At 44.8% G+C, this 23,375-nt stretch overlaps 2 protein-coding genes across 2 annotated transcripts in view; both read right to left on the bottom strand.

The window, feature by feature from the left end:
• Positions 1 to 23,375, bottom strand: part of LOC147452278 (transcription initiation factor TFIID subunit 13-like) — a 187,258-nt gene that overhangs the window by 33,363 nt on the left and 130,520 nt on the right. The window lies entirely within an intron of this gene.
• On the bottom strand, positions 17,360 to 21,957 carry LOC147452279 (uncharacterized). Its single transcript, XM_086518029.1, has one exon. The coding sequence runs from the start codon at positions 21,802 to 21,804 to the stop codon at positions 20,008 to 20,010; it is 1,797 nt and encodes a 598-aa protein (XP_086374155.1). The 5' UTR covers positions 21,805 to 21,957; the 3' UTR covers positions 17,360 to 20,007.

Raw genomic sequence — 23,375 nt, forward strand, 5'->3', positions numbered from 1 at the left:
TTAAGATGAGAAAGCATCAGGAGAAGGGTCCATGAAAAGAGAGAACTACCCAATTAAATATCCAATTGAACAGATCAGACCTCAGTGTAACTCAATAAAGAGACTGATGCAATTAACCGAATAGGAAAATGTTTAATGAAAGAATACACTTCTTTCATTCAATAGAGCAGGAATCCAATGAAAAAACTTGGGGCACAAAAGATAGATATAGGCCAAAAGAACAATGTTTAAGAGTGGGACCAGGATGAAGATGAAGAAAGACTGTGATAAGGCAAATGACAGAAGTGAGCTAGCACGATGGTAGAGAGCGCAAGGAGAAGGCACACTCGTGGCCCTGCAGGTTAAAACACTAATTTGAGAGACCACAACCTATGTCTTATGGTGAAGGGTAGTAGCATTTAATCCTGGAGCCATTTACCAACGGCAAGGAAACACCTTCTAGAGTCACTAACTGTATTGCATCCTGTGGTAGAATTTCTTGTACTATAAATGGTCCTTTGCCAAGCTGGGACCAACTTCTTTGCTTTTTTCTGATATCGAGCTTAATAAAGTAGCACTGGTGAGCCTTGCATAATTTTTGGCTTTCGGAGATGGAGATCATGCCACGCCTTACGACGAAGTTGCTCTACTTCAAGAGCCTGAGAAGCCAAACGGAAGTTTTTGTCCAATAGGGAGAGACGAGAAACAGAGGTGGCCTCCATACCCCCATTAGCACGCAGACGGCCTACTCGAGGAGATCCTGAGTTGAATTCGAACGGGGCTATGGCTTCCAAACCAAAGGCTAAATGAAATGGGATGTGATTGGTTGCAGCTTTGAAAGAAGTTTGGTATGCCCAAAGGGTGCCGTGGATAGCTTGAGCCCAAGACGCCGGATGGAGATGACATGCTTTCCGCAGAAGGGCTATCAGAACCTTGTTAGTGCTCTCGGCCTGCCCATTTGCTCTAGGGTAATAGGCACAAGATAAACGATGAAAAATCTTGTAGTTGGCGAGCAAGGTTAAAATCATCTCATTGACAAAGTGATTGCCCCTATCACTGGTGATCTCCAGGGGACATCCAAACTTGCACAAAATATTTTCATACAGAAACTTGGCTACAATATTGCGAATGCAATCAGTTGTCGCCAGTACCTCTACCCACTTGGTTGCACAATCTGTAGCCACCAGCAAATACTTCCAGTTACCTAATTGGGTCGGGGGAGCAATTGTACTCACAAAATCTATGCCCCATCTCTCAAAGGGCAGCCATGCCCTAGAGACCTGTAGAGGACAGTTGGATTGCTTGCTTGATTTAGGTCCACAACATTGACACACATCACAGATTTTCACATAAGCAATTGCATCCCGAAAAACATAGGGCCACCATAGACCACTCTATAGAATCTTCTGGGCGGTGATGTGACCAGGGTAATGGCCACCAGTGGGACCACTGTGGGCATCCTCTAGAATATGCTCAACTTCATGAGGGGAGACACACCGCCTCAGAACACCATCTAATCCTGACTTGTAGAGGTGGCCTCCAATCAGAGTGAATGGCCTAGACTTCAACAACAATCTTCACTTCTGCAGGGGAGACACATTTTCTGGGTACAGGCCAGTAGATAGCAAATGCAAGACATCGCCGTACCATTCCGGAGTGGTATCCACCTTAAAGAGACTACTATCGGGAAAGTCATCCGCAACCCCTGTAGCTGCTTCACCTTTTTGAATGCGAGATAGGGGGTCAGCCATGATGTTTGTTGGGTCGTAGTAACACTTCGAAATCAAACTCTTGAAATAAGAGCAGCCACTGCCATACTCGACCTGCAACTTGCGGCTTATTAAGCAGATAGCGCAGGGCATGGTGATCATTAATAATTGTAAAGTGGACCCCTAATAAATAGTGACGAAATTTTTGTAGAGCATACACAATAGCCAAACCTTCCCTTTCTGTGGTGCTGTAGTTACGCTCTGCTTTGGTGAGCAGTCGACTTGCATAGTGAACAAGGCGATCCAGGTTGAACTCCTTACTAGGCTGAGTCAGCACAGCACCCACAACCAGTTGACTGACATCTGTATGCACATGAAAAGGGAGAGACCAATCAAGGGCAACTAGAATAAGTGCTTCAATGAGACGTTTTTTGAGGTATGCAAATGCTTCAGCCTCGGATTTTGACCATTGAAAGGGTACAGTAGCACTGGCGAGTGGGGTCAATGATTGAGCCACCTATGCATACATGCGTATAAACCTGCGATGATAGCTTGTGTGGCCTACAAAGCTCTAAACACCTTTGGGGTTCATGGGAGGAGGTAACTTAAAGATGGCCACTATCTTCTCTGGGTCACGCGCTAAACCTTTAGCAAACAGCACATTGTAGATCTGTTTGAAGTGGGGATTGATTGCAGATCTGTACCAGATTGGGCAATTGCAGATGAGGGATCAGGGATGAAGTGAATGCATAAGCCTAAAGTGCTCATCTTGTGGAGCACGTCGGTCATTTCAGATCAACAATCAGAGCTCTTGTTGCCAAGATATTGGCAGTTTTAAGTTTCATTGGGGGCCAATTTCGTATCAGTTTGGTCGCCTCGGTGAGTGTGCCGACTAGGAGTTTTTGGCTTTGGACCAGGTTCTGGATGCGGTGCACGTAATAGGGCAATAAGCGGTCAAGGAGCATCTTGTCCAACATGTCATCTTTTGTAGTGCATCGGTACAGGGTATGCTTTCAGAGTTGTGCTTAGCACTACGGTGGACGGTATGTATGCGAAATGTGGTGATTCACAATGCTTGGTTGATAATAATGGAGCTCGGCATTGCTTTGGTCAACATTTATGGAAGCTCCGTAATGTTTTGGCCGATGCATATACCAAATGTGGTGCCGTTACGAAAGCACATAAAGTTCTTGATGAGATTCCGATTCAAAATGTTGTTAGATATGCTCAAAATGGCTGCGGCAAAGGAGCTCTGGGCTATTTTCACTGGATCCGAAGGAAAGGTCTTTTTCCGAATACACTCACCTAAATTTGTACCTTAAGGAAAGAGAATTCACGAGAAGGTTGGTGTATGCAAAGCCTTGGTCGAAGTGCATGCCAAATGTGGTTCCCTTTGAGGGCCGCCCTCCCAATGAGTTAAATGGCCGCTCAAGGGCCAAATTAAACCGGCCGCCCAATGTAAGAGGGAAGGGGGTTTAATGAGTGTGAATAGGAGGGGAAAAAGAAACGAAAACAGCATGCAGACGCAGCAACAGCGTGGTGGGAGCAAGGAGCACTCGCGCAGAGCCATATAGCGCTCGGATGAGCTCGCATTAGAAGGAAACCTTGCTCAATATGTCCTGGCGCCTCTCTTTGTCCCTGCTCCTAGTAGTTTTGGTGTGGTGCTATAGTCGGCCTGCCACATCATCTCTTCGCTTCCCACCTAGCAACGACGGCGCCGTCGTTGCTTAGGGGGAATGTCACAAACTGCTGACGTGTCAAAGCCCTGAACAATGGAGCCAATTGGCAAATCTTGGCCGAGGGGCCTAAACCCTAAGAAGAACAAGTAACACAAGAAGAAGTCCTACCAACTTATGGGGACCTTGTCCGATGGGGCCCCAAGAGACATAGAGGAATTAAAAATAAAGATGGACCCTCACTTGCGCAGAAACTGACGTGTCAAAGCCCTGAAGAATGGAGCCAACTGGCAGATCTTGGCCGAGGGGCTTAAAACCCTAAGAAGAACAAGTAACAGAAGAAAAAGTCCTATCAACTTATGAGGACCCCGTCCGATGGGGCCCCAAGAGACATAAAGGAATTAAAAATAAAGCTGGACCCTCACTTGCACAGAAACTAATGACGTGGCAACTGTACAAAAAACTTGAAATTCTGCTGACAGTGCTAATGTGGCAGATTTTCGCAAAACGCGCTAACAGTGCTGACATGGCAATTGTACGGAATTCCGTGATTTACGCTGGCAACTTTTTGGCATTGCTTTTGGACCAAAAGCTTTTGAGTTTGAAGGCTTTTCATGTAAACTGCTTTTCATAGGCCAAGGGCCTTTAAATATGTGCAAAGGGCTCATTCTCTGGCATGCTTCCTGGAGAAGGTGCAGAGTCTGGAGTACCGGCTTGTACTTTGTTGATGCAATATAAAGAAATACCGAAAGGGGTGCCAAGGTTTGGGGCCAATACTCTCTGGGGTGGAATTTCGCCACTCCGTGTCGCGTGTCGTCTCTCTCTCTCTCTCAATTCAGTTGTTATTGAAGTGCTAAAAGTTTGTTCAGTCTGTACTTTTCTATTGGCAAGTGGTGCCCGTCTTGTGACAGGGAGGGGGGGGTTTAAAGGTATAAGGAAAGGAGATAAGGCTTGTAAGAACGAAGGAGGAAGGGAACGAAGAGGAAGGGAGGAGAGCCGAACCGAAGCTCTCTCTCTCTCTCTCTCTCTCTCTCTCTCTCTCTCTCTCTCTCTCTCTCTCTCTCTCTCTCTCTCTCTCTCTCTCTCTCTCTCTCTCTCTCTCTCTCTCTCCCCCCATGAAGCAACACGGGAATTGTGGCATGATCGAGGAGATCAGGAGGGGCTAACCACGTTTTGTGGAGGAACGAAGGGAGGGGAGCCCTGGAAGGAGAAGAAGCGGGGGAGAAGGTAAGGATCTCGTGCCCTCTCTTGACGAGGGCGGACTCTCACTCTCTCCCTCTCTCTTTCACTCAACCTCGGAAGAGTCAGGCCCTTGTTCCCTCTCTCAACAAGCTATCTTGAGGCTTACAAGGCACGAGGCGAGAAGGGGAATGAAGCCCGCATGAAGAGAAATAAGCCCATGGCTTCGAGGGCTTCAAAGCTCTCTCTCTCTCTCTCTCTCTCTCTCTCTCTCTCTCTCTCTCTCTCTCTCTCTCTCTCTCTCAACTAAGCTCACTCGCAATCCGTCTCTCTTTGTCGACTTAGTGAAGCAAGCAAACGTCAACAAGCTCGGCGAGGAACCATGGCATGAAAGAAGCTCTCTCTACCTTGAGGGTTTCAAACAAGAACGTTCCCTCTTGACTTTGGTGGATAAAGAAGTAATCAGGGCATGTCAACATGAGGGTAAATAGCGAAGGGAAGAGTTTATGAGCAATCCATGGAGGATAATGGGATTGATGATCATGCAACAGTTGAAGGTTTTCACTTGATTGTCGTACCAGAGCTTAGGGCTCGAATTGGGGAGATACAGGTTGCACAAGGACCAAACTAGCAGAATTTTAAAAAGGCATTACAGGAGGAGTATTTCCTTGAAGATTCTCAAAGGGCAACTAAGCAAGAAGTGGATCCAACTGGAAAAACAAGGACTTATCTGCACGAGAGTTGCTATGAGAATTTCAAAAGAAATTTGAGCAGCTATGTATAGGAGAGCAACGGTCATTGAAACCAGAACGGGTCGAGTTATTCATGGCTTCAAAAGAGCTTGGTGCAGCTACTTGAGGATTCAACAAGTGAGTTGGGCTTAACATCTGATTGGAAGTTGGTTTCTAAAGCAGTCAACATGATTGTAAAGCGACAAATGAGGGTGGATAAGCTGATTGTGGTTGATCCCATGGAGACAATAGATGAGGAAACTAAGGAGAAGCCAGCCTCTGGGGAACAAAAATTAGAGGAGCCAGTTCTTGACGAGTTGATCAAAGGTATACAAGAATTAAATCTAAATTTGAAAGCAACTAAGCTTGAAGAGGTAGGCACCAAGGGTTCCACTTCAAAGCCCAGGCAACAACCTCCACACAAGGATTGGGATGACTGTTGCATGTGATGTGACAGTAAAGATCATGACCGCAAAGACTATGAAGATTTTGATGAAGTTTACAAGAAAAATGTGGTCTTTTGGAAAGACAAGAAGATTCATCTCAAAGCAAGAGGTGAGCTTCTCCGCTTGAATTTGGGATAGGTGGTATGAAGAAGTTAGCAAAGGAATGTTGCTATGATAGAAGCAACTACATATGGGTTGCAGGTATACAATAATGCAGATGATGAAGGTGCAAGAACTAAAGGTGAGTTGTGGCCCTATGCTTTGAAGACTGCAGAAGCAGGCAAGGTGACTCATGGAAAATTATGTCAGGTTGGAAATTGCATTAGGGAAACTATAGGATGGCCATATCCGGTAGATTCACTTTCAGTATATCCATTTATTGCCAGGTCTCAAGCTAATGAAGCCATAGTAGAAGAGAAGCGCAAAAGAGATGAAGATATTGCAGGACCATCAAAAAGAGCAACCAGATTTAGCAGTAAGCAAGATGAGGGGCCTGTTCCCAAACCTTCTCCTGAAGAGGTTATGGATGAGGCATCAAAAGATAAGAAGCAAGGTAAGCCCAAGGGACCTTCCTATGAGCTGAAATCTGACAATGAGTTGGCTACAGATCTAAAGGAGGTTTTTGAAGAGCGCATTCTCAATAGCAAGGTGGAGCTCACGTTGGGTGACATCTTGGGAATTGCCAAGCGTGAGTTTCATGGGGAGATTATTGACATCATTAAACAAAAACAACAAATACCAAGTGAGTAGAAACCTGATGCGGTTAAAAGCCAAATGATCCATCACATTGAGTCAATTTTGGCAGCTTATGAAGAGGCATTTGAAGATAAAAAGTCAAAGGAAGTGGTGGTTTCAAATCCAATTATAGATGAGGTAAGGCATGTTCATTTTAATGATGATGGGATGAGGAAATTGTGCCCAGGAGTCACTTTTCTAGGACTCATTGGGCCAGAGCAACGACAAAAACCATTGTGAAGCTTGGGGACATTGAAGAGCGAGTTTTAGCACTTGTGGACCATGGGTCAGAAATCAATCTTATGGCAAAGAGCTTGCACAAGAAAGAGAAATAGCCTATTGATGTTGATCACATTTGGCGGATTTGAGCTGCCAAAATGCTTCCATGGAATCTTTATGGTGAATGTGCAAATGTTAAGGTAACCATTGGGGATGTTTGTGATGCACACAAAAATTTTATACAGGAGCATTCGTCCTATCCACTCATATTGGGACAACTCTACATTATGGTTGTGCATATGGAAACAAAGGTGTTAGATGATGGCTCAGCCTATGCAAGGATCCGGAGCAGGGATAGTAAAAGGGTTGTTCAGTTTTTGACTGTGTGTGTAGATCATGTTAGAAACAAAGATATCCTACGTGATCATCCATTGCCGAAGATACGCCAAGAGTTCAAAGAACACAGGTTTTCACAGGATTTTCTCGGGGTGCCACTATAAAGCGGGACTATGGTGGTACGGAGGTGGGAAAGCTCTCGCAAAGAGAGACTTTCTCTTCAGGGGTTTTGGGGTTAAGATCCGAGGGTTCGGTGTCATACAGAAAGTTTAATGAGCTACCTAAATGAGAAAAACAATACGTGTCAGGTATTCAAAGTGAATTGCAAGGATGTGATGTGCTTGAACCGGATGATGTGATTTCAGGAATCTTTGAAGAGGTCTCTTATGTGGATACTATAGAGGATATTGTGCAATACACGTTACAAAGTGGAACTGACATTGTTAAAGTGCATTCAATGGACATGTATGAAGGACTTGATTTATATGAAGCACTAACATATAAAGGAGGATTTGGATGAAGCAGTTGAAGTATAGGTAGAGACAAAATATAAATCTGTTGCAAAGAGGTGAGGCCGGTGGCTACACCTTTGCCAGAAGGAAGTGATGGTGTAATGGAGAAAGCTTCTCGCCAGCCTATATTGAGAGATCCAAAGAACATTGGGCATAAGTTCACTGAAGAGACATTGAAGCAGCTGAAGATTGGAGAGGAGGATTTCCTTACTAAAGAGGAGATCAAATAATTCCGGGAGATGCTTGGAAAACATGGTAAAGCCTTTGCTTTTGAGCCAGGTGACATTGGATGTGCAGATCCAAATGTTGTTTCTCCTATGGTTATATTTACTGTTCCTCATATGCCATGGATTTTACGCCCTATTCCAGTACCCAAAGCTCACTTGACAAAGCTCATTGATTTGCTTATGAGAAGATAAGGATGGGCATTTTGGAACCATCATGCGCACTATACTCTAATTGGTGGTTTACTATTCCAAAGAAGAATGGTATGCTAAGGTTCATTCAGGATATGCAACCAGTCAATAAAGTAACAATCCCCAATGTGGGTACAGGTCCAATTGTGGATGAGTTTGCTGAAGCTTTTACAAGAAGATCCATCTACTCTATGGGTAATCTTTACTCAGGATATGATCAGCTTCAGCTTGCTTTGGAGAGTAGGGATCTTACTACAATGCGTACACCTCTCGGGTTGGTAAGGATGTGCACTCTACCACAGGGTGCTACTAACTCTGTAGCTAATATGATGAATGGTATGAATAAGGTGCTAAGGGATTTTATTCCTCATGTTACTATGCCATTTATCGATAATCTGCCAATCAAAGGATGTGAAGAAGGGTTCAAAGAAGAGGTAAAAGACTAGAGGGGGTGCCGGCAGTTTGTTGCCTATCATATTGCTGACTGTGATGCTATTTTATCTAGGCTTGAAGAAGTTAACTTGATACTTTTAGGGCCAAAATCAGTTTTTGGTGCTAAAGAGGTTTTAATTGTGGGGCATATGTGTGGTCTAGATAGAAGATGATCAAGTCGAGCTACAGTCGAAGCTATACAAAAGATGAAAGAAACATGCACATCGGTCAATGAGGTTCGGAGGTTTTTGTGTGCATGTGTATTTTATAGTATTTGGTTGCCGCACTTTGCTTATGTTGCAGAGGTGCTTTATCAATTGCTAAAGAAGGGTAAAAGGTTTGTATGGGAAGAAGCTCATACGATGGCCATCAGAAAATTGAAAACAATGCTTCTCAAGGCTCTTACCTCTCAAGGCTGACTATAAGTGTGGAAGGCCAGTGATCTTAACCGTTGACACTAGTCTGACAGGTATTGGGTGGGCTGTAGGTCAAGCTGATGAGGATGGTCACAGGTACGCAGTCCGGTTTGGAGAAAAAGTGCTTAATGCTCGTCAAAGAGGTTACCCACCGGTTAAGAGAGAACTTTGGGGTTGTCGTTGCATCGTCGTCATCGCCGTCGTCACCGACATAGAGTCAGAGAGTCAGAATTCAACAGATAAAGATTTGCAGATTTCAACCATTAGCATTTTCAGATTTCAGCCCATCTCGTCGTCGTCCTCATCGTCGGCAAGTCCATAGCATTATATTTGTGCAATCAATAGTAGACCGCTCTCACCATAGAGAATGGGGCCTTCGGAGGAGGGTTTGAAAACATTTTGGTGTCGTATTCTTCTCTCTCTATCTCTCAGTCTCAGCACCTTCATTCACACAGTTTGCCACTTTGTTTGTGATCATTTGCACTCTCTCACTAAAGGAACGGAAGGTTCTCCCTTCCGTAAGTAAAAGGATCCCTTGAGAACGGTTCGGAGCACTCATCTTCAGCAACATGACAGGAGGTGTAGTTGGGGAGGGCGCTGCCTCTTGGAGCTTTGAGACATCATGGGCTAGTGTCTGATCGATTGGAAACTCCGCATGCTCTTCTTGTAACCATCTTGGTGGAAGCTTCTCGAAGGGTAAGTCTTCAGACACAGCAAAGTGCTTTTGAGTAGGCGAGGCGTCAGACCCAGGGGATGTTAAGGGAAGAGGTGAACATTGGCAAACTCCTGTAGAGGAGATTTCTTTCCCCTTCTATGATGTGTTATAGGTTCACCAAGGCCGACGACTTCCAACAGGGAGACACTTGAAGCATGATCATCAGGGACTGACACACTTGCTTCTGGGACTGGCACACTTTCTTCTAGATGACTTGGGTCACTGGTTTCACCCTGAGGATCCATAAAAGAGGTGTATCCACAGGCAAGGCTTGAATAGAGACCACATAGCACGGCATCGGTGTGGTAGCTTCCAACCACTGCAGTAGGTCTTTGTCAGACCCGTCAGGTGGGGTAGGCTGCTTGAGGTCGGGGTTGGACTGTACTGACAAAGAGCTGTGATAAACTATTGGATCCATGCCTCCTTCGAGGCGAATTGGTTGCATGGGGAGCCAGAAGTATGTATCCACATGGTGTCGTTTCCCCAATCATGAAGTGCCTTAGTGTGCCGCAACCATGGTGTAATGATTCTAGGTACTAATCCTCAATTAAGTACTTAAACTCATGATTAAGACTTAAGAAACTTGAATTGTACTCAGAAACAGGACTTAGAAGACTCTGTGTTGATTGATTGAATGTGTGATACAAGGACTCCTTATATAGGAGACGAAGAGAAACAAATGAAAAGACACTTCTCCTGGTGAAGAGACATGACTTTAGACGTAAAGACACATCCTTTTGGCGAAGAGCTGCACCCGTAGAGCGAAGGTGGTGTGACCAGTTGTCGAAGGAGTGTGGCTTTTGGCGAAGAGACACGTCTCTTGGGCGAAGGGGCGTGACCATCCAAGCACAGGGGTCCTCCTTGGTATGGCACTTCGCATATTTGCAACTAGGAGTAGATGTAATACTACAACATAGTCACAATCGTGACATTCCCTCCCATTTAAATAAGAGCCTGTGTCAAAGAAATGACTTCTGATTTTTGATAGAACTCTGGAAAAGCATTGAATTTCCGAAAATCTTCAGTCTTTGAGTTATCTGAAACCTTTGTCTTCAACCTTTGCTTCTTGCGAAACCTTTTTGCTTTGATTGCTAAATCCCATGTCATTGCATTATTCAAAGACTTTTTAGAGGAATTTGGCATAATCAGATTGACTACAACAAGAGATTGATCTTCAAAATCCTTCATGCGATGTAAATTTTCTGGTCTAAGATCTTCCAATAACTGTGAAATATTTGGCGAAGAGGAAATCTTCTCAAGACATTCTTCAGATGGGATAACTTCAACTTTAGTAATCACTGGAGAGATTTTGGCTAGAGAGTGTAATCATCCTCCAATAATGAATCCCAAAATTCTTCATAATCATCTTCAGAAACTGTCAATTCATGACTTGCAATTGGCATATCATCATCTAACAAAGAATCAAAGAAAGCATAGTCGTCTTCAGACTCCAAATCGACAACTATGTCCTTATCTCTGTTTGGTAACGAAGTATCACTTGGAAAAACTTCTTGCTTGAATTTGTCTTCAGCAATTGATTCAAAAGAAGTTAATGAATTCAAAAATTCATCAATTAGAATTTTTGCATCTGCATCGGAGATCATATTTGCTTCATAATCCTCTGTATCATGTCGTTTACTAGTACACGTGAGGCTTGAATCACTCGTTCCGCATGATAAAGCCCGTCTAAAACCAGTTCACGTCCATCTTTGAACAAATTGATAGTATGTCCTTGAAAGCTAATTGCGAGATCATACTCGAATAACCAATGCTGACCAAGAATCGTGTCGTAATAAGATAAAGGCATGACTTTGAAATCCAATTGATTTGCATAAGTTTGAATCTCGAACTGCAACTGTCGAACTGTCCGATCACAAGTCAAAATTGATCCATCTGCTAATTCCACATCATATAAGTGAGATGTCTTTTGAGTTGGCAAACCAAGCTGCTAAACTATCTGAGTGCTGACGAAATTATTAGAGCATCCGTTGTCTACCAAAATGTTGATGGAGCGACCATTGACATTTCCAAGAAGACGCAAAACTTGCTTTGAGAGGGGCTCCAAAACTGAAGAATTGCACTGAGCATGCTTCATAAGAATAGTCGTATCCTCTGAGACATCAATCGTATTGACCACAGATTTTCCTTTATCCTTAGCAAAATCTGGTTGTTCAGAATTCGATGATGTTTCCGCGTTGGAATTTCTTTTCAAATTATACGGATTTGGTCTCTTTGGACATTGATAATATCTATGGTCACCACCGCAAATTGTACATAATCCTTCCTTTTTTGAAGTCAAAGATGCATTTGATGAAGAGCCTTGCTGAGTGTTGAAATGCCGGTCTTGAGAAAAATCACGTCCTTTACCACGATTAAGTGGAGGAACATTTGAAGAGGATTTGCTTTGAGATTGTCGATCTTGAGAATAGAACCTTGAAGCTGAATAAGATGCTGTGGCATGCTGTCTGAACCAAGACTGATGTTGCTGACTTTGGCTATAACTGCCTCTGCGATCGTGCTGTGAAAGCGAGCGTTATTTGAAGATCTTTCACCAAGGAGAAGATTCCGTGTAGGGCGTCGATTATCGCCAAGACGCTCCACATAGGCAATTGCAGCATCCAAGGGTTGTATTTGTGCACATCATCCTTCAGGTTGGGTTCGAGTCCGTCGATAAAGCTGTGAAGTTTATCAGAGGGACTAAGGATCTCTATCTCCAAAGTTAGCCGTTGGAACTCTGTGATGTACGCGGCCAAGGAACCTGTTTGGCTCAGGCCGTGAAGAGAGAACCGGGCATGAAAATCCGCATTGGCAAGTTCGAATGCCTTGCGAATAGCACGCCGGAATTTATCCCAAGAAGGTGTGTGTTTATCATCAGCAACCCGTCGTTGCCACCAAAGAAATGATGTGTCCTTGAGCAGAGAACTAGCAAGTGCAACTTTTTTACTTTCGACTAAGTCCGCGTTGGACAAGTAGACCTCCATTTTGAACAGTCATTGGTCCAACACGCGCTTGTCGCAACGACCATTGTATGGTTCCGGCAGTTTAACATCAAGCTTCTTCTTCTGTGCAGCATTAAAAATCTTGTAAAGTAATTGAAGTTCGCGATTGTCTACCTCGTCAGTTGGATCTGGTTCATTTGGTTTGTCCATTGAAGCTTCAGACGAAGGTGTTGAACCAGCACTTGTAGTCTGAGAAGCAGCAGGACGACTTCGAGAAGTGTTTTGCGTCTGCATCTGATCCAAGCGAGTGTGAAGTGATACGAGACTTGTGGAAAGTGTGGCCATCTGCTCCTTAATGAGAGCGAGGGCGTCTTCCGACTGTTCGACGTCGTCTTGTGATGTCGGCATGGTGATTCCTCAAAAGGAACTCTCGAGCAAGTGCAAGGGCAAGTTCTGGGACGGGTACTCCTTCTGGGACGGGAGGACCTGCGAATCCTCGGAGGGAATTCGCCGGTACTGCTTCTTCGGGGACTTGGTCTATATACAAAATTTACGGAATGGGCACATCGAAGACTTCGTTGGCCGTGATGGCGAATTGTACCGTGCGCAAAAAGTGCACTCTAGGCCAATGTTGGAGGAACAGAGAGAAGCAGCAGCGTGCCAATGAAGAGATCGCTGGCTGATTGTTATATTTGGTCGATAGCGTTTAAACATATACGCTGCTGGCTGTTTACGTAAGGGGATGCCAACGAAAAGGTGCAATTTCAGTCCAGCGTTTCAATTCTCATCAGCAGCCCAACGCTTGCAAAAAACTCAGCCAAGCGTGTGAAGAATAATCAGCCCAGCCAGTGCAGAATAAGCAGTCCAATGTTTTAGCCTATGCAGGGAAACGGGTGCGCAAGGGGCAACAAGGGAAGGAAGGGATGCCGGGGCTGTATGCGCATGGGTGCCAGCAAGGTGAAGAGGTGCCATCCTTTCACATGAAGAGGTGCGAGCGCAATCCCGAAAGGACACCACCCGATGAAGAGGTTGGGTACGTGGCACTCCCGTACACCACATCTGCATCTGTGTCCTTTATGTATATAATTGGAATAGAATAAATTTAAGTTACCTCATATTGTCGTATGTGTGTGTACCATCTTTCTGTTGCTTCCATGCAATGCCGGGAGAGCGTAGAGTGTAGCGGCAAGGGTAAGAGGCTCACAACCTTCGGGAGCGGGGAAAAAAATTGCTTTGATACCACTGTAAGGATTCTAGGTTCTAATCTTCAATTAAGTACTTAAACTCATGATGAACTGTACTCAGAAACAAGACATAGAAGACTCTGTGTTGATTAATTGAATGTGTGATACAAGGGCTCCTTATATAGGAAACGAAAAGACAAATGAAAAGACACGTCTCCTGGTGAAGAGACATGACTTCGAACGTAAAGACACATCCTTTCAGCGAAGAGCTGCAACCATTGGGCGAAGATTCGCACCCGTAGAGTGAAGGGGTGTGACCAGTCGTCAAAGGAGTGCGGCTTTTGGCGAAGAGGCACGTCTCTTGGGCAAACGGGTGTGACCATCCAAGCGCAAGGGTCCTCCTTGGTATGGCACTTCGCGTATTTGCAACTAGGAGTAGATGTAATACTTTAACATAATCACAATCGTGACACATGGTCTACCAATAATCCTCCCTCCACTTGGGGAAGACTGACCGCCACAAAATCCAAGCTAAAGGTGAAGTCTTGTACCTTTAGAGGCACCTTGTCTACTATGCCCACTGGATAGACTGTCCTCTGGTCGGCAAATGTAACAGTGAATGGAGCAGGGCGGGTAGACTGCACACCTAAAGCCAACATAGTGAACTCTGGCATCAGATTGATCCCAGATCCACCATCGACTATAACGTCGGAGAATTTGTACCCAAGAATAGATACAGTGAGACGAGGACTTTTGTAATCGGTGAGGTGAGCGGCTGGATAGGAAATCATGTAAGACTCTGAGGGCTGTACGGGAAGGTGCCCGCCACTAGGCCCTGCACCCGGGTACAGAGACTGAATGACTGAGAGGGTGTCACTTTTGAGGTTTGCATCGCGCCGGAGCATATCGTAAAGTGACACTTGCTGAAAGGTGTTCTTCAAGATGGGTTCCGCTGTGGGCTTAGCTCCTTCAATCTGGGCTTCCTTTGGAACTTCGACATGTTGCAAGTCAGCCACTACTTCCAAGAAGGCTCCATCAATGTCAGATAGCATAGAGGTTGGCCTGCTCTTAGCACCAATGAAGGGCTCGTCAGTTGGGTCAGGTTGTGGAAGTGGAGATGGACAAGATGGACTTATTGGTAAGCTCAGACCAAGAGCTTCTCTTTGTGCCCGAGTGAGGACGCCAACGGGCTCCCCCACTTGTTGTGGCCTAACCGCATGAGTAGTAGGTGATGGCTGAGGGATGGTGTTCACTACGATCAGATTGATCTTCGAGAATGTGAATTCTTGTTGGTTTTGAGTTGAGCCTGAAGATGAGGATGCCCTTTGCTTGGGACAATCCTTACTCTAGTGGTCCTTAGACTCCGGGCAATGACGGCAAGGAGGAGACCCTTCAGGTAAAGGACATTTGCTTTGGTAATGCCAATATTCTCCATATTTGTAGCATAAGATGGGCCGACTTGATAGACGAAACAGGGGACGAGGTGGTCCGTACTCTTGTTGCATGGAGTTGGAAGCTGAGGTGTAGAAGCTCTGAGGGGCTGAGGGACCATGGGTATGATACAAATTTTGAGACGGAAAAGTACTTGACATACCTTGGACAATAGGGGTATTGAGCAAAGGTGGCATGTAGTTTAGATGGCCATAGTAGGAAACCATATTGGATGTTGGTGCTAGCCCTTGTAGGAGAGAAGGACCGAGACTTTGTTGTATTTGCCGCAATCCCTTGATATAGTAGCAATCCTTGTCTTCATGTCCAGACTTTTTGCAGAAGTGGCAATAAGCGCGAAGGGGGCAGTCCTGTGGAGGGTGGAGGGTGTCCTGGAGAGCGGCATGAGCTACACCATACCATAGCCTTAGTCTCCTACTGAGACCTAAGCTCTTCTAGCTCTCTCTTGATTTGATTCAAAGCCTCGTGATGTGGGGGCCTCTCCACTCTGAGAGAGATTGATTTTTCCTCTTGAAGAGCGCGTTGTAGTTTTAGGGCTTCAAGTTCCCTACATAAAGAAGTCAAAGGGTTAGATGGACTTTCCAAGAGTACAGAGGCAATCTCGACATGAGAAGAGTCGGTAAACAGCTTCCTTGCCCCCTCTATCCTAGTAGCAGCAGCAACAAACTCCTCCAAGTTGGCGTCAGGTCGTAGATTCTCTCTGAGTTTTTACTAAGAAGTCTTTGGAAGAGCCTTCTCTACCCATTTCTTGACCATAAACTCACCTGGTTGCCGAGGAAGCTTGGCGACTAGAAACTTTGTTCGGGTCATGAGTTTTGCAAAAGTCTCTTTGGGCTAAAGCATCAAGTTGGCCAACTCATCCAGAACCTTTTCTTGGAAGTCGCCTTGTCTAAAAGCTTCACAAAATTGTTGTCTTAATGTGGACCAAGTAGTAAAGTGGTTCTCTGCAAACTGACTGTACCACTTGTCTGCTAATCCATCCAAGGTAGATGGGAAGAGTACTGAGTAGGCATCTTCTTGGTTGAGGCCACGACCTCTGCAGAGAGAAACAAACCTCCGGGCATGGTCGTCCGCATCCTCTGTGGAGAGACCCTTGAAAGTTGGAAACTTAATATTCACCTTAGCTAGAAGGCTTGTGAGCTCCTCCATGGCTGTCTGCGCAAGAGCTTGTTGCACTGGAGATTGCTGTAACACAGTGGATGAGAAGTTTATTAATGGGGGTGATTGGAGAAGTGTAGAACTGGTTGAGTGGGAAGGTAGGGGTAATGGGGCTGGTGGACTTCCGCCTGGCACAAAGAGTTGACGCTTCCTGTGATAGTACTTCAAATAACTTAGTAGTGTGCTTTGTCGCTCTTTTAACTGCCTTGTATGTGTCATGCAGTAACCAAAAGCCCACCCAAGCTTAGGGGACGAAGACCTATAACTTACTGCACACTGGTCCAGACTCCACTAGACCACCGCGAGTGCCTAGACCTCTTGGCTAGACCTGGACGAGAGAGGACTCGCCCCAGCCCAGAGACTACTAGACCAGGACGAGAGACTAGTCAAGCAGGTCTAGACAAGCAGGTTGAAAACTAAGTAGGTCGAGGGAAAACTAGACGGGACCAAGCTGAGGCACGCCGAGACCTGTGCAAACAAATCGAGTGATACAAGGAGCTGAAACCAGGTAGCTCCTCGACTCGACTTTCGATGGAATGAGACTTCACTTGAGGTCCCACCAAGCGTGCCAAAAATGAGAGCACCGGTAGCGGAGATAATGTGTCATGCTCTCTACAGTGGGTGCTCTTCAGTGCAATGTGCGTGACATCTCACTCCAACAGAATAACAACACAGGAAGCAAGAACAACAGAGGTGTCATGCTCTCTACAGTGGGTGCTCTTCAGTGCAATGTGCGTGACATCTCACTCCAACAGAATGACAACACAGGAAGCAGGAACAACAGAGGTGTCATGCTCTCTACAGTGGGTGCTCTTCAGTGCAATGTGTGTGACATCTCACTCCAACAGAATAACAACACAGGAAGCAGGAACAACAGAGCAACAACGCAAAGACATCAACAATAGAACTTGAACATATGGACTCGACTAACTCAAAGAAACCCGTACAGACTCTGGCATGACAGCACACTCAGCTCCAGCCAAGAACCCATAGGTACAATGGGGTGTCGAGGCTCAACTGTGCAAGGATGGTGCAAACGTGCTGTGTATAACTCAAGATGATAGACTCTAGACGACTGACCACACAAAGTAGATAATCCCTAAAGCCCAAAGCAGCTATGGATATATACAACCATAAAGAGCCACCAATGGCTCACAAATATCTAATCCAGCTAAGACTATCTCAAAACTGTGGTCATGGTGGTCTGGCCCCGCGTCCACTAGACCACCACCCGTATGCCTGCCACATGTCACTGCCCAAGCAAAAGTCCATTCAGTGTGGACTCGACCCAACTACAACTAACTATCTGTCCAATGCCTGCGACTCTGTAGCCCTGCTACAAACTCCTCCCGTAGGAATAGAAACATCTATAAACTGATGAGAGGAACCTCTGAAGTTGTCAGATGCCAGAGGGTAATACAGAATCGTTATATAACTTCGCCAAGGATGCCTCAAAAGTATGTTGTGCAATTCGTGGATGAGAAACTGTACACACTCAGCAGAATCCATCAATGCAAACGACTCAAGCTCTGATACCACTGTAACCACTGTCGGCACCGCGTGCCAAATATATAATATAAGAACAACTGGAACAGACTTCAGCACCTGATCACAACTAATCTAAAAAACAGTCTGGAGGAGCTCACTCCCAAAAGCATTGGCCCCAAACCTGGCGCCCCTTCCAGCATTTCTTTAATTTGGTCTTCGCAGGTTACAACTGGCAGAGAGAGCCCACCTCGACTGAGTATGTAATAAATCTCCCTTGGCCTTCTTTTACAGGCTTGAGGCCCTTGCTTTTAACAACTAAAAGCTAAATGATTTGATAATTCCAAAAACCCAACTGCTGCCAAAAATCTGCCACATCACCACTGTATGAATTTCCGTAAAATCCGCTGCAAATTCCACCCTGTTTTCTGGGTGCCAACGTCCAGATCGGTCTTGCATTTTGTGGGTGCCCACAACCAGCCAATAATCCCTCTTCCCCATTGGAGTCCTAGGGTTGTGCCTCGTCATCCATTTGTGACAGTATATGCCTACCCAATTTTGCCATGGGCTAGATGTAGTAGGACTGTCTCATGCATTCTTGACTCAGTTTCAGTCTTTGCTACGGTGTCTTGGGATCAGCAGCATCAGATATCATATTTTGAATGAATGTTAGGTCATGCTGGCTTGCCAGAAGGGATTTGGGCTGGTAATACTCGCCATAACCAACATATTGGTTGTTCACTCTGGACGGACAAGAGTAAAAAAACTGTTGAAGGTATGCCCTTATGGTTTAGCAGGCAGTGCGTTTAGTCTGGTAATGTGACATGGGATGCAGTTTGCTGGTTCTGCTGCACTTCAAACACGGCACATTGGATATGCTGCCCTATACTATTCATGCTTTTAAACTGCTCTACGGAAGATATTTGACTGCATCTACTGAAGATATTTTCTCAACCAATGTGCTACTACCCTCTGGATGATTTGGAAGGCTCAACACTTGCGTCATGAGCTTTCTACCTCGGCTGACACACTCACCAGCAAATGATCAGAGCTTCTGAACACCCTTCGCAGACAGTGGGATACTGCAGTCAAGTCTTGCAGGGAAGAGGCGGAGCTCTGCCATATATGTTTTCAAACTTTTTCAAATCAGTACAAGGCATTATTCAGTGCCTTGGAGGTTTATATTACATTCATCCTATATGCCACCTTGATGTTTGAACAGAAGTCTTCATTAGTGTATGACTTCATGGGGACAAGTGTCTATGGCATCCCCACAGGCCTTAGTATGTCAGCCCTGTTACCCTGGCCAGAAAAAGAAATTCCGATAGCCAAAGGAAAGCATGCACAATGTAGTTCTCACGTGCAGACAAAGAAGAAAAACAGTACATCGATTCCATTTTTCTAGAGAAGCCCAAGAAATTATCGGGAATATAAAACAGGATGCAAAAAAAAAAAAAAACGTTTGTGTTGTGGTGTTTTAGGTGTTCCAAGTTTCCTTTTGTGTCGAAGAATGAGAGAGGATTTTTGAGACAGGTCATGGCTCCGAAATGACCAGTCATATGAATACCTTTCTCGATCTTCAAAATTGAAACAGAATGAGTCCCATAGTCACAGTGTACAGAGATGCAAACTACCCGTAAAACCTACCACTAAACAAATGCATCTCTATACCACAAAAAGGCAACTCATGGGTCGTAGGCGCCACTTGATATGAACAATTTACATGATCCCAGTCAATCTCAACCCAAAAAGGACAAAACTTCGCGATATAATGTACATGTGTACTCATACAATTTGGAACGCACCATGCATGGGCCCTAGATGAATCCTGGAAAAACCCAAATTCACCATTGAAAGAGGACAAACTTGTTGTCCTCATCCACAAAGCAAGAAGCACAATTAGCTCTTTCATGCATAGAGCTAAGACAAATGTCATCAATGCCTGACTCAGCTGAATCCTTTGCACTGCTGAACAAGATTCCACATCCACAATCTAGCCATAGGCTGCTTACTCCAAGACCTATACAATACACAGCAACATTGCGAAGCAGCACCCTCCAAAGTCATGTGGAGCAGAGAAAGCAGTAAGCAGAGAAGCTACACAGAGAAAATCTAAATCATGAGGCAAGTAACATGAGTCGCACCAAATTGACAGCTGGAGCACCTTATGCAGCCCCAAAACAAGCCATATTCGAAGATTGACAGCTGTTAAAATGGAGCACCTTATGCAGTCCCAAGAACATGCCATATTCGAAGACGCACGCATTTCTCATGAACAGATCCAGTCTCTTTTAGCCATCAGACTTCTCCCTCGAGTCTTTGTCAACACCTTGCATTTCAACTAACATACTGTGTAGTTGCTCATAGATTTCAGTCATTCTAGAATCCTGAACTTGTAGCTTTTCTACAAGCATTTTACAGGCATTGTCTACAAGCCTTCCCCTGTGAAGAGATTGGACAATCGCCCTGTAGGTAACCTCATCCGGAGCACTACCATTCTCGACCATTACCTGTAACACTTCAAATAACTCAACCAGCTTGCCAGCATTGCAAAGACCCCACATGTACGCAGTGAAAGTTCTTGCATTTGGATTACAACCAGTGTCCCACATCCTTTTTAGCATAGCTCTTGCATCAACTATGCGTTGAGCTCTGCAAAGATGAGCAATCAAGGTGTTGTATATCACTGCATTCCATAAAAATCCTTTTTCCTCCACCTTCGATGATAAGGCAAGTGCTTCATCTAGCTTGTTAGATTTGCAAAGCCAATTGATTAGTGTTCCATAAGTCACCATGCTTGTCTTGCAGACCTTCTCAATCATACTTATGACAGTCTCTGCTGCTTCGCCTAGAGGCATACCCTTACAAAAGCTTTCAATGATAGTATTAGCTGGAGAAAAGGTGCCTTTTACTTGCCTTTCAAACATCTGGCCGGCAGCCTCTATTCGTCCACCTTTACACAAAGCAGAAAGCAAAGAGTTATAGAGAGGGGCATCTGGAGCACAGTTGAGGGAATACATTTTCTCCAGGATGACAAAGCATTTGTCAAGGTCCTGCAATTTACAGTAGTAATCTACTAGAATAGTGAAAGTTGTTGTACTCGGAAGACAACCTTTTTCCTCCATGACATCCATAATTTTTATTGCATCATCTAACCTCCCTACCTTGCAAAATCCATCAATAAGTATATTGTAGGTTCTTTCATTTGGTTTCAATTCTGTCACTTCCATCACTTTCACAAGCTCACTAGCTTTTTCAAATTTGGAAGTCTTGCATAACCCGCCCAAAAGAGCATTGCACAGAGCAGTATCCAGCCCTACCTCATGATCCACGGCTTCTTTGATAAACCACTCTGCCTCATCTATCTTTCCAGCATCACAGAAGCTAGAAACAATAGTAGTGTATGTGACTTTGTCAGGGGGGTAAAAACCTATTTCTATCATCTCTATTAGAACTTTCAGCACGTCTTCCAATCGCCCTAGCCTACCATAGCCATCCATAAGCACGCTGTAGAGAACCTGGTCAGGACAACCTCCTATGTTTATCATGTCCCGGAAGACCTCCTCAGCTCTCTTGACATAATTAGCTTTGACAAGGCGGTGAATAAGGATGGTATATGCAATAAGCGAAGGCTCCTGTTGCAAGCGTCTCATATAGTTGAAGGTTCTCTCTGCTTCTTGCAACATGCCAAGACGACCATAAATTGAGATGAGCTTGCAGTACAATTCAGCATCACCCACAATGCCCGCACTCTTCATTTCCTCAACGTAGTAAGCAATGCCCCTGATGTCTTTGGCCTTGCACAGGATATCAATAAGGGCAGCATATGCTTGCACATTGTGTCGGTAGTTACGTTGCTGGCCTGCCCAGCCAAAGAAACCTGTAGCAGCTCTTACGGTTCGCACACGCTTGAGCACTTTACAAACAAGAGAGGGTTGCAGGGAGGCAGAGAAAGGGCTCAAGGCGTCTGCTAGCTCGGACTCGTGGGTGCGCTTCTCAATGATTTCCAAAATCACATCAATCTTCTTCCATTTCCGAAGATGCGCGAAGAACCCATCTCGCAAGGCTGTGGCTCCTCTTCTTCTCATAACGAGTCCGCCGTCTCACATGCCTGCGACGAGCAGAGCTGCCCTAACGCAGCTGCTTCTCAGTTTTCATTACGAGCGTGCAGAGACGTTTTTCACGTAAAATGGAATTAATTTGAAAAGCACTCTGCAGCATTGTCGATTGGTGAAGTGTGAAGCCCAAGTTATGATCAAATGCATCCTCAATTACATAACAAATTGCCAAGTGTGGTAGATTGCCAATGTCTTTCACCTCGTGAAAACAGGTGTTGAGTTCAATTCTCCTCGTGGGATAGACCTTTAAGGTCTCTTGGGATAGTTTCCTACGATGTTAAAATTCTCTTCTTGTCGGGTGTGTGTGTGGGTGTGTGCGTGCTAATAAAAAGAGGAAAATGGTATAACCTTTCTATCACCCAAGTGTGGTAGATTGGTTATGCCATTCCCTCTTGAATAACAGGTGTTGAGTTCAACTGTCCTCGTCGGGTAGACCTTTAAGGTCTCTTGGGATAGTTTCCTACGACGTTAAAATTCTCTTCTTCTCGGGTGTGTGTGTGTGTGTGGGTGTGTGTGTGCTAATAAAAAGAGGAAAATGGTATAACCTTTCTATCACCCAAGTGTGGTAGATTGGTTATGTCAATTCCCTCTTGAATAACAGGTGTTGAGTTCAACTCTCCTCGTCAGTAGACCTTTAAGGTCTCTTGGGATAGTTTCCTACGACGTTAAAATTCTCTTCTTCTCGGGTGTGTGTGTGTGTGTGGGTGTGTGTGTGCTAATAAAAAGAGGAAAATGGTATAACCTTTCTATCACCCAAGTGTGGTAGATTGGTTATGTCAATTCCCTCTTGAATAACAGGTGTTGAGTTCAACTCTCCTCGTCAGTAGACCTTTAAGGTCTCTTGAAATAGTTTCCTACGACATTAAAATTCTCTTCTTCTTCTTTTGTGCCATGTCGCACATGGATGGTGCGAAAAGAGACCGGGTCGTACCCTAGCAAAGAGTGTTAGGGGTGTTGCCTCCCACAAGACTTACATCATGAGAGCCCACCCCCCTTTTGGAAACATTTACATCCTCAAAAACAAAAGTGGGAGATCTCTTCTTGAGAACAATAATGTTTTCCTCAGTGGAGCCCTCTTTAAGTCTATCTTCCACTTGGCAAGTATTTGTTTTCTAACATGATGTTTCCTACATTGTTCATTCATAGTTCTAGCTCATGGGATTGAATTAGAGGCTCAATGAAGACTACAAATACAACTGTATTAGCCACATTATTGGTAGTGTTGAGCCATTTCTTCAAACGACTCACATCATGAAACACTAAGTTGACATACAAGTTAGGAGGTAAATGTGGCTATAGGCAACTGTGTCTACCTTCTTGAGTATTCTGAAATGGCCGAATCTATAATCCAACTATGGGGCACAAATATGACCTCGAAATTGTCAAGTAGATCAAGCTATCCAAAATCTTCATGTGCATGGTGTCGGTCTCAAGAAGATCAGCCACATCATCTCTTACCTTGAAATTCTAATCCGAGGGCATGTGAATAGGTTTACAATTAGTCATACCATACTTTGACAACATATCCAACAAATGTTGCC

This window comes from Adiantum capillus-veneris, chromosome 8 (assembly GCF_014529385.1).
Source record: "Adiantum capillus-veneris isolate H3 chromosome 8, ASM1452938v2, whole genome shotgun sequence".
NCBI classification, from domain to species: Eukaryota; Viridiplantae; Streptophyta; class Polypodiopsida; order Polypodiales; family Pteridaceae; genus Adiantum; species Adiantum capillus-veneris.

What these genes read in the sequence shown, in the direction of transcription:
- LOC147452279 (XM_086518029.1), bottom strand. Translation starts at nt 21,804, where the DNA reads ATGAGAAGAAGAGGAGCCACAGCCTTGCGAGATGGGTTCTTCGCGCAT.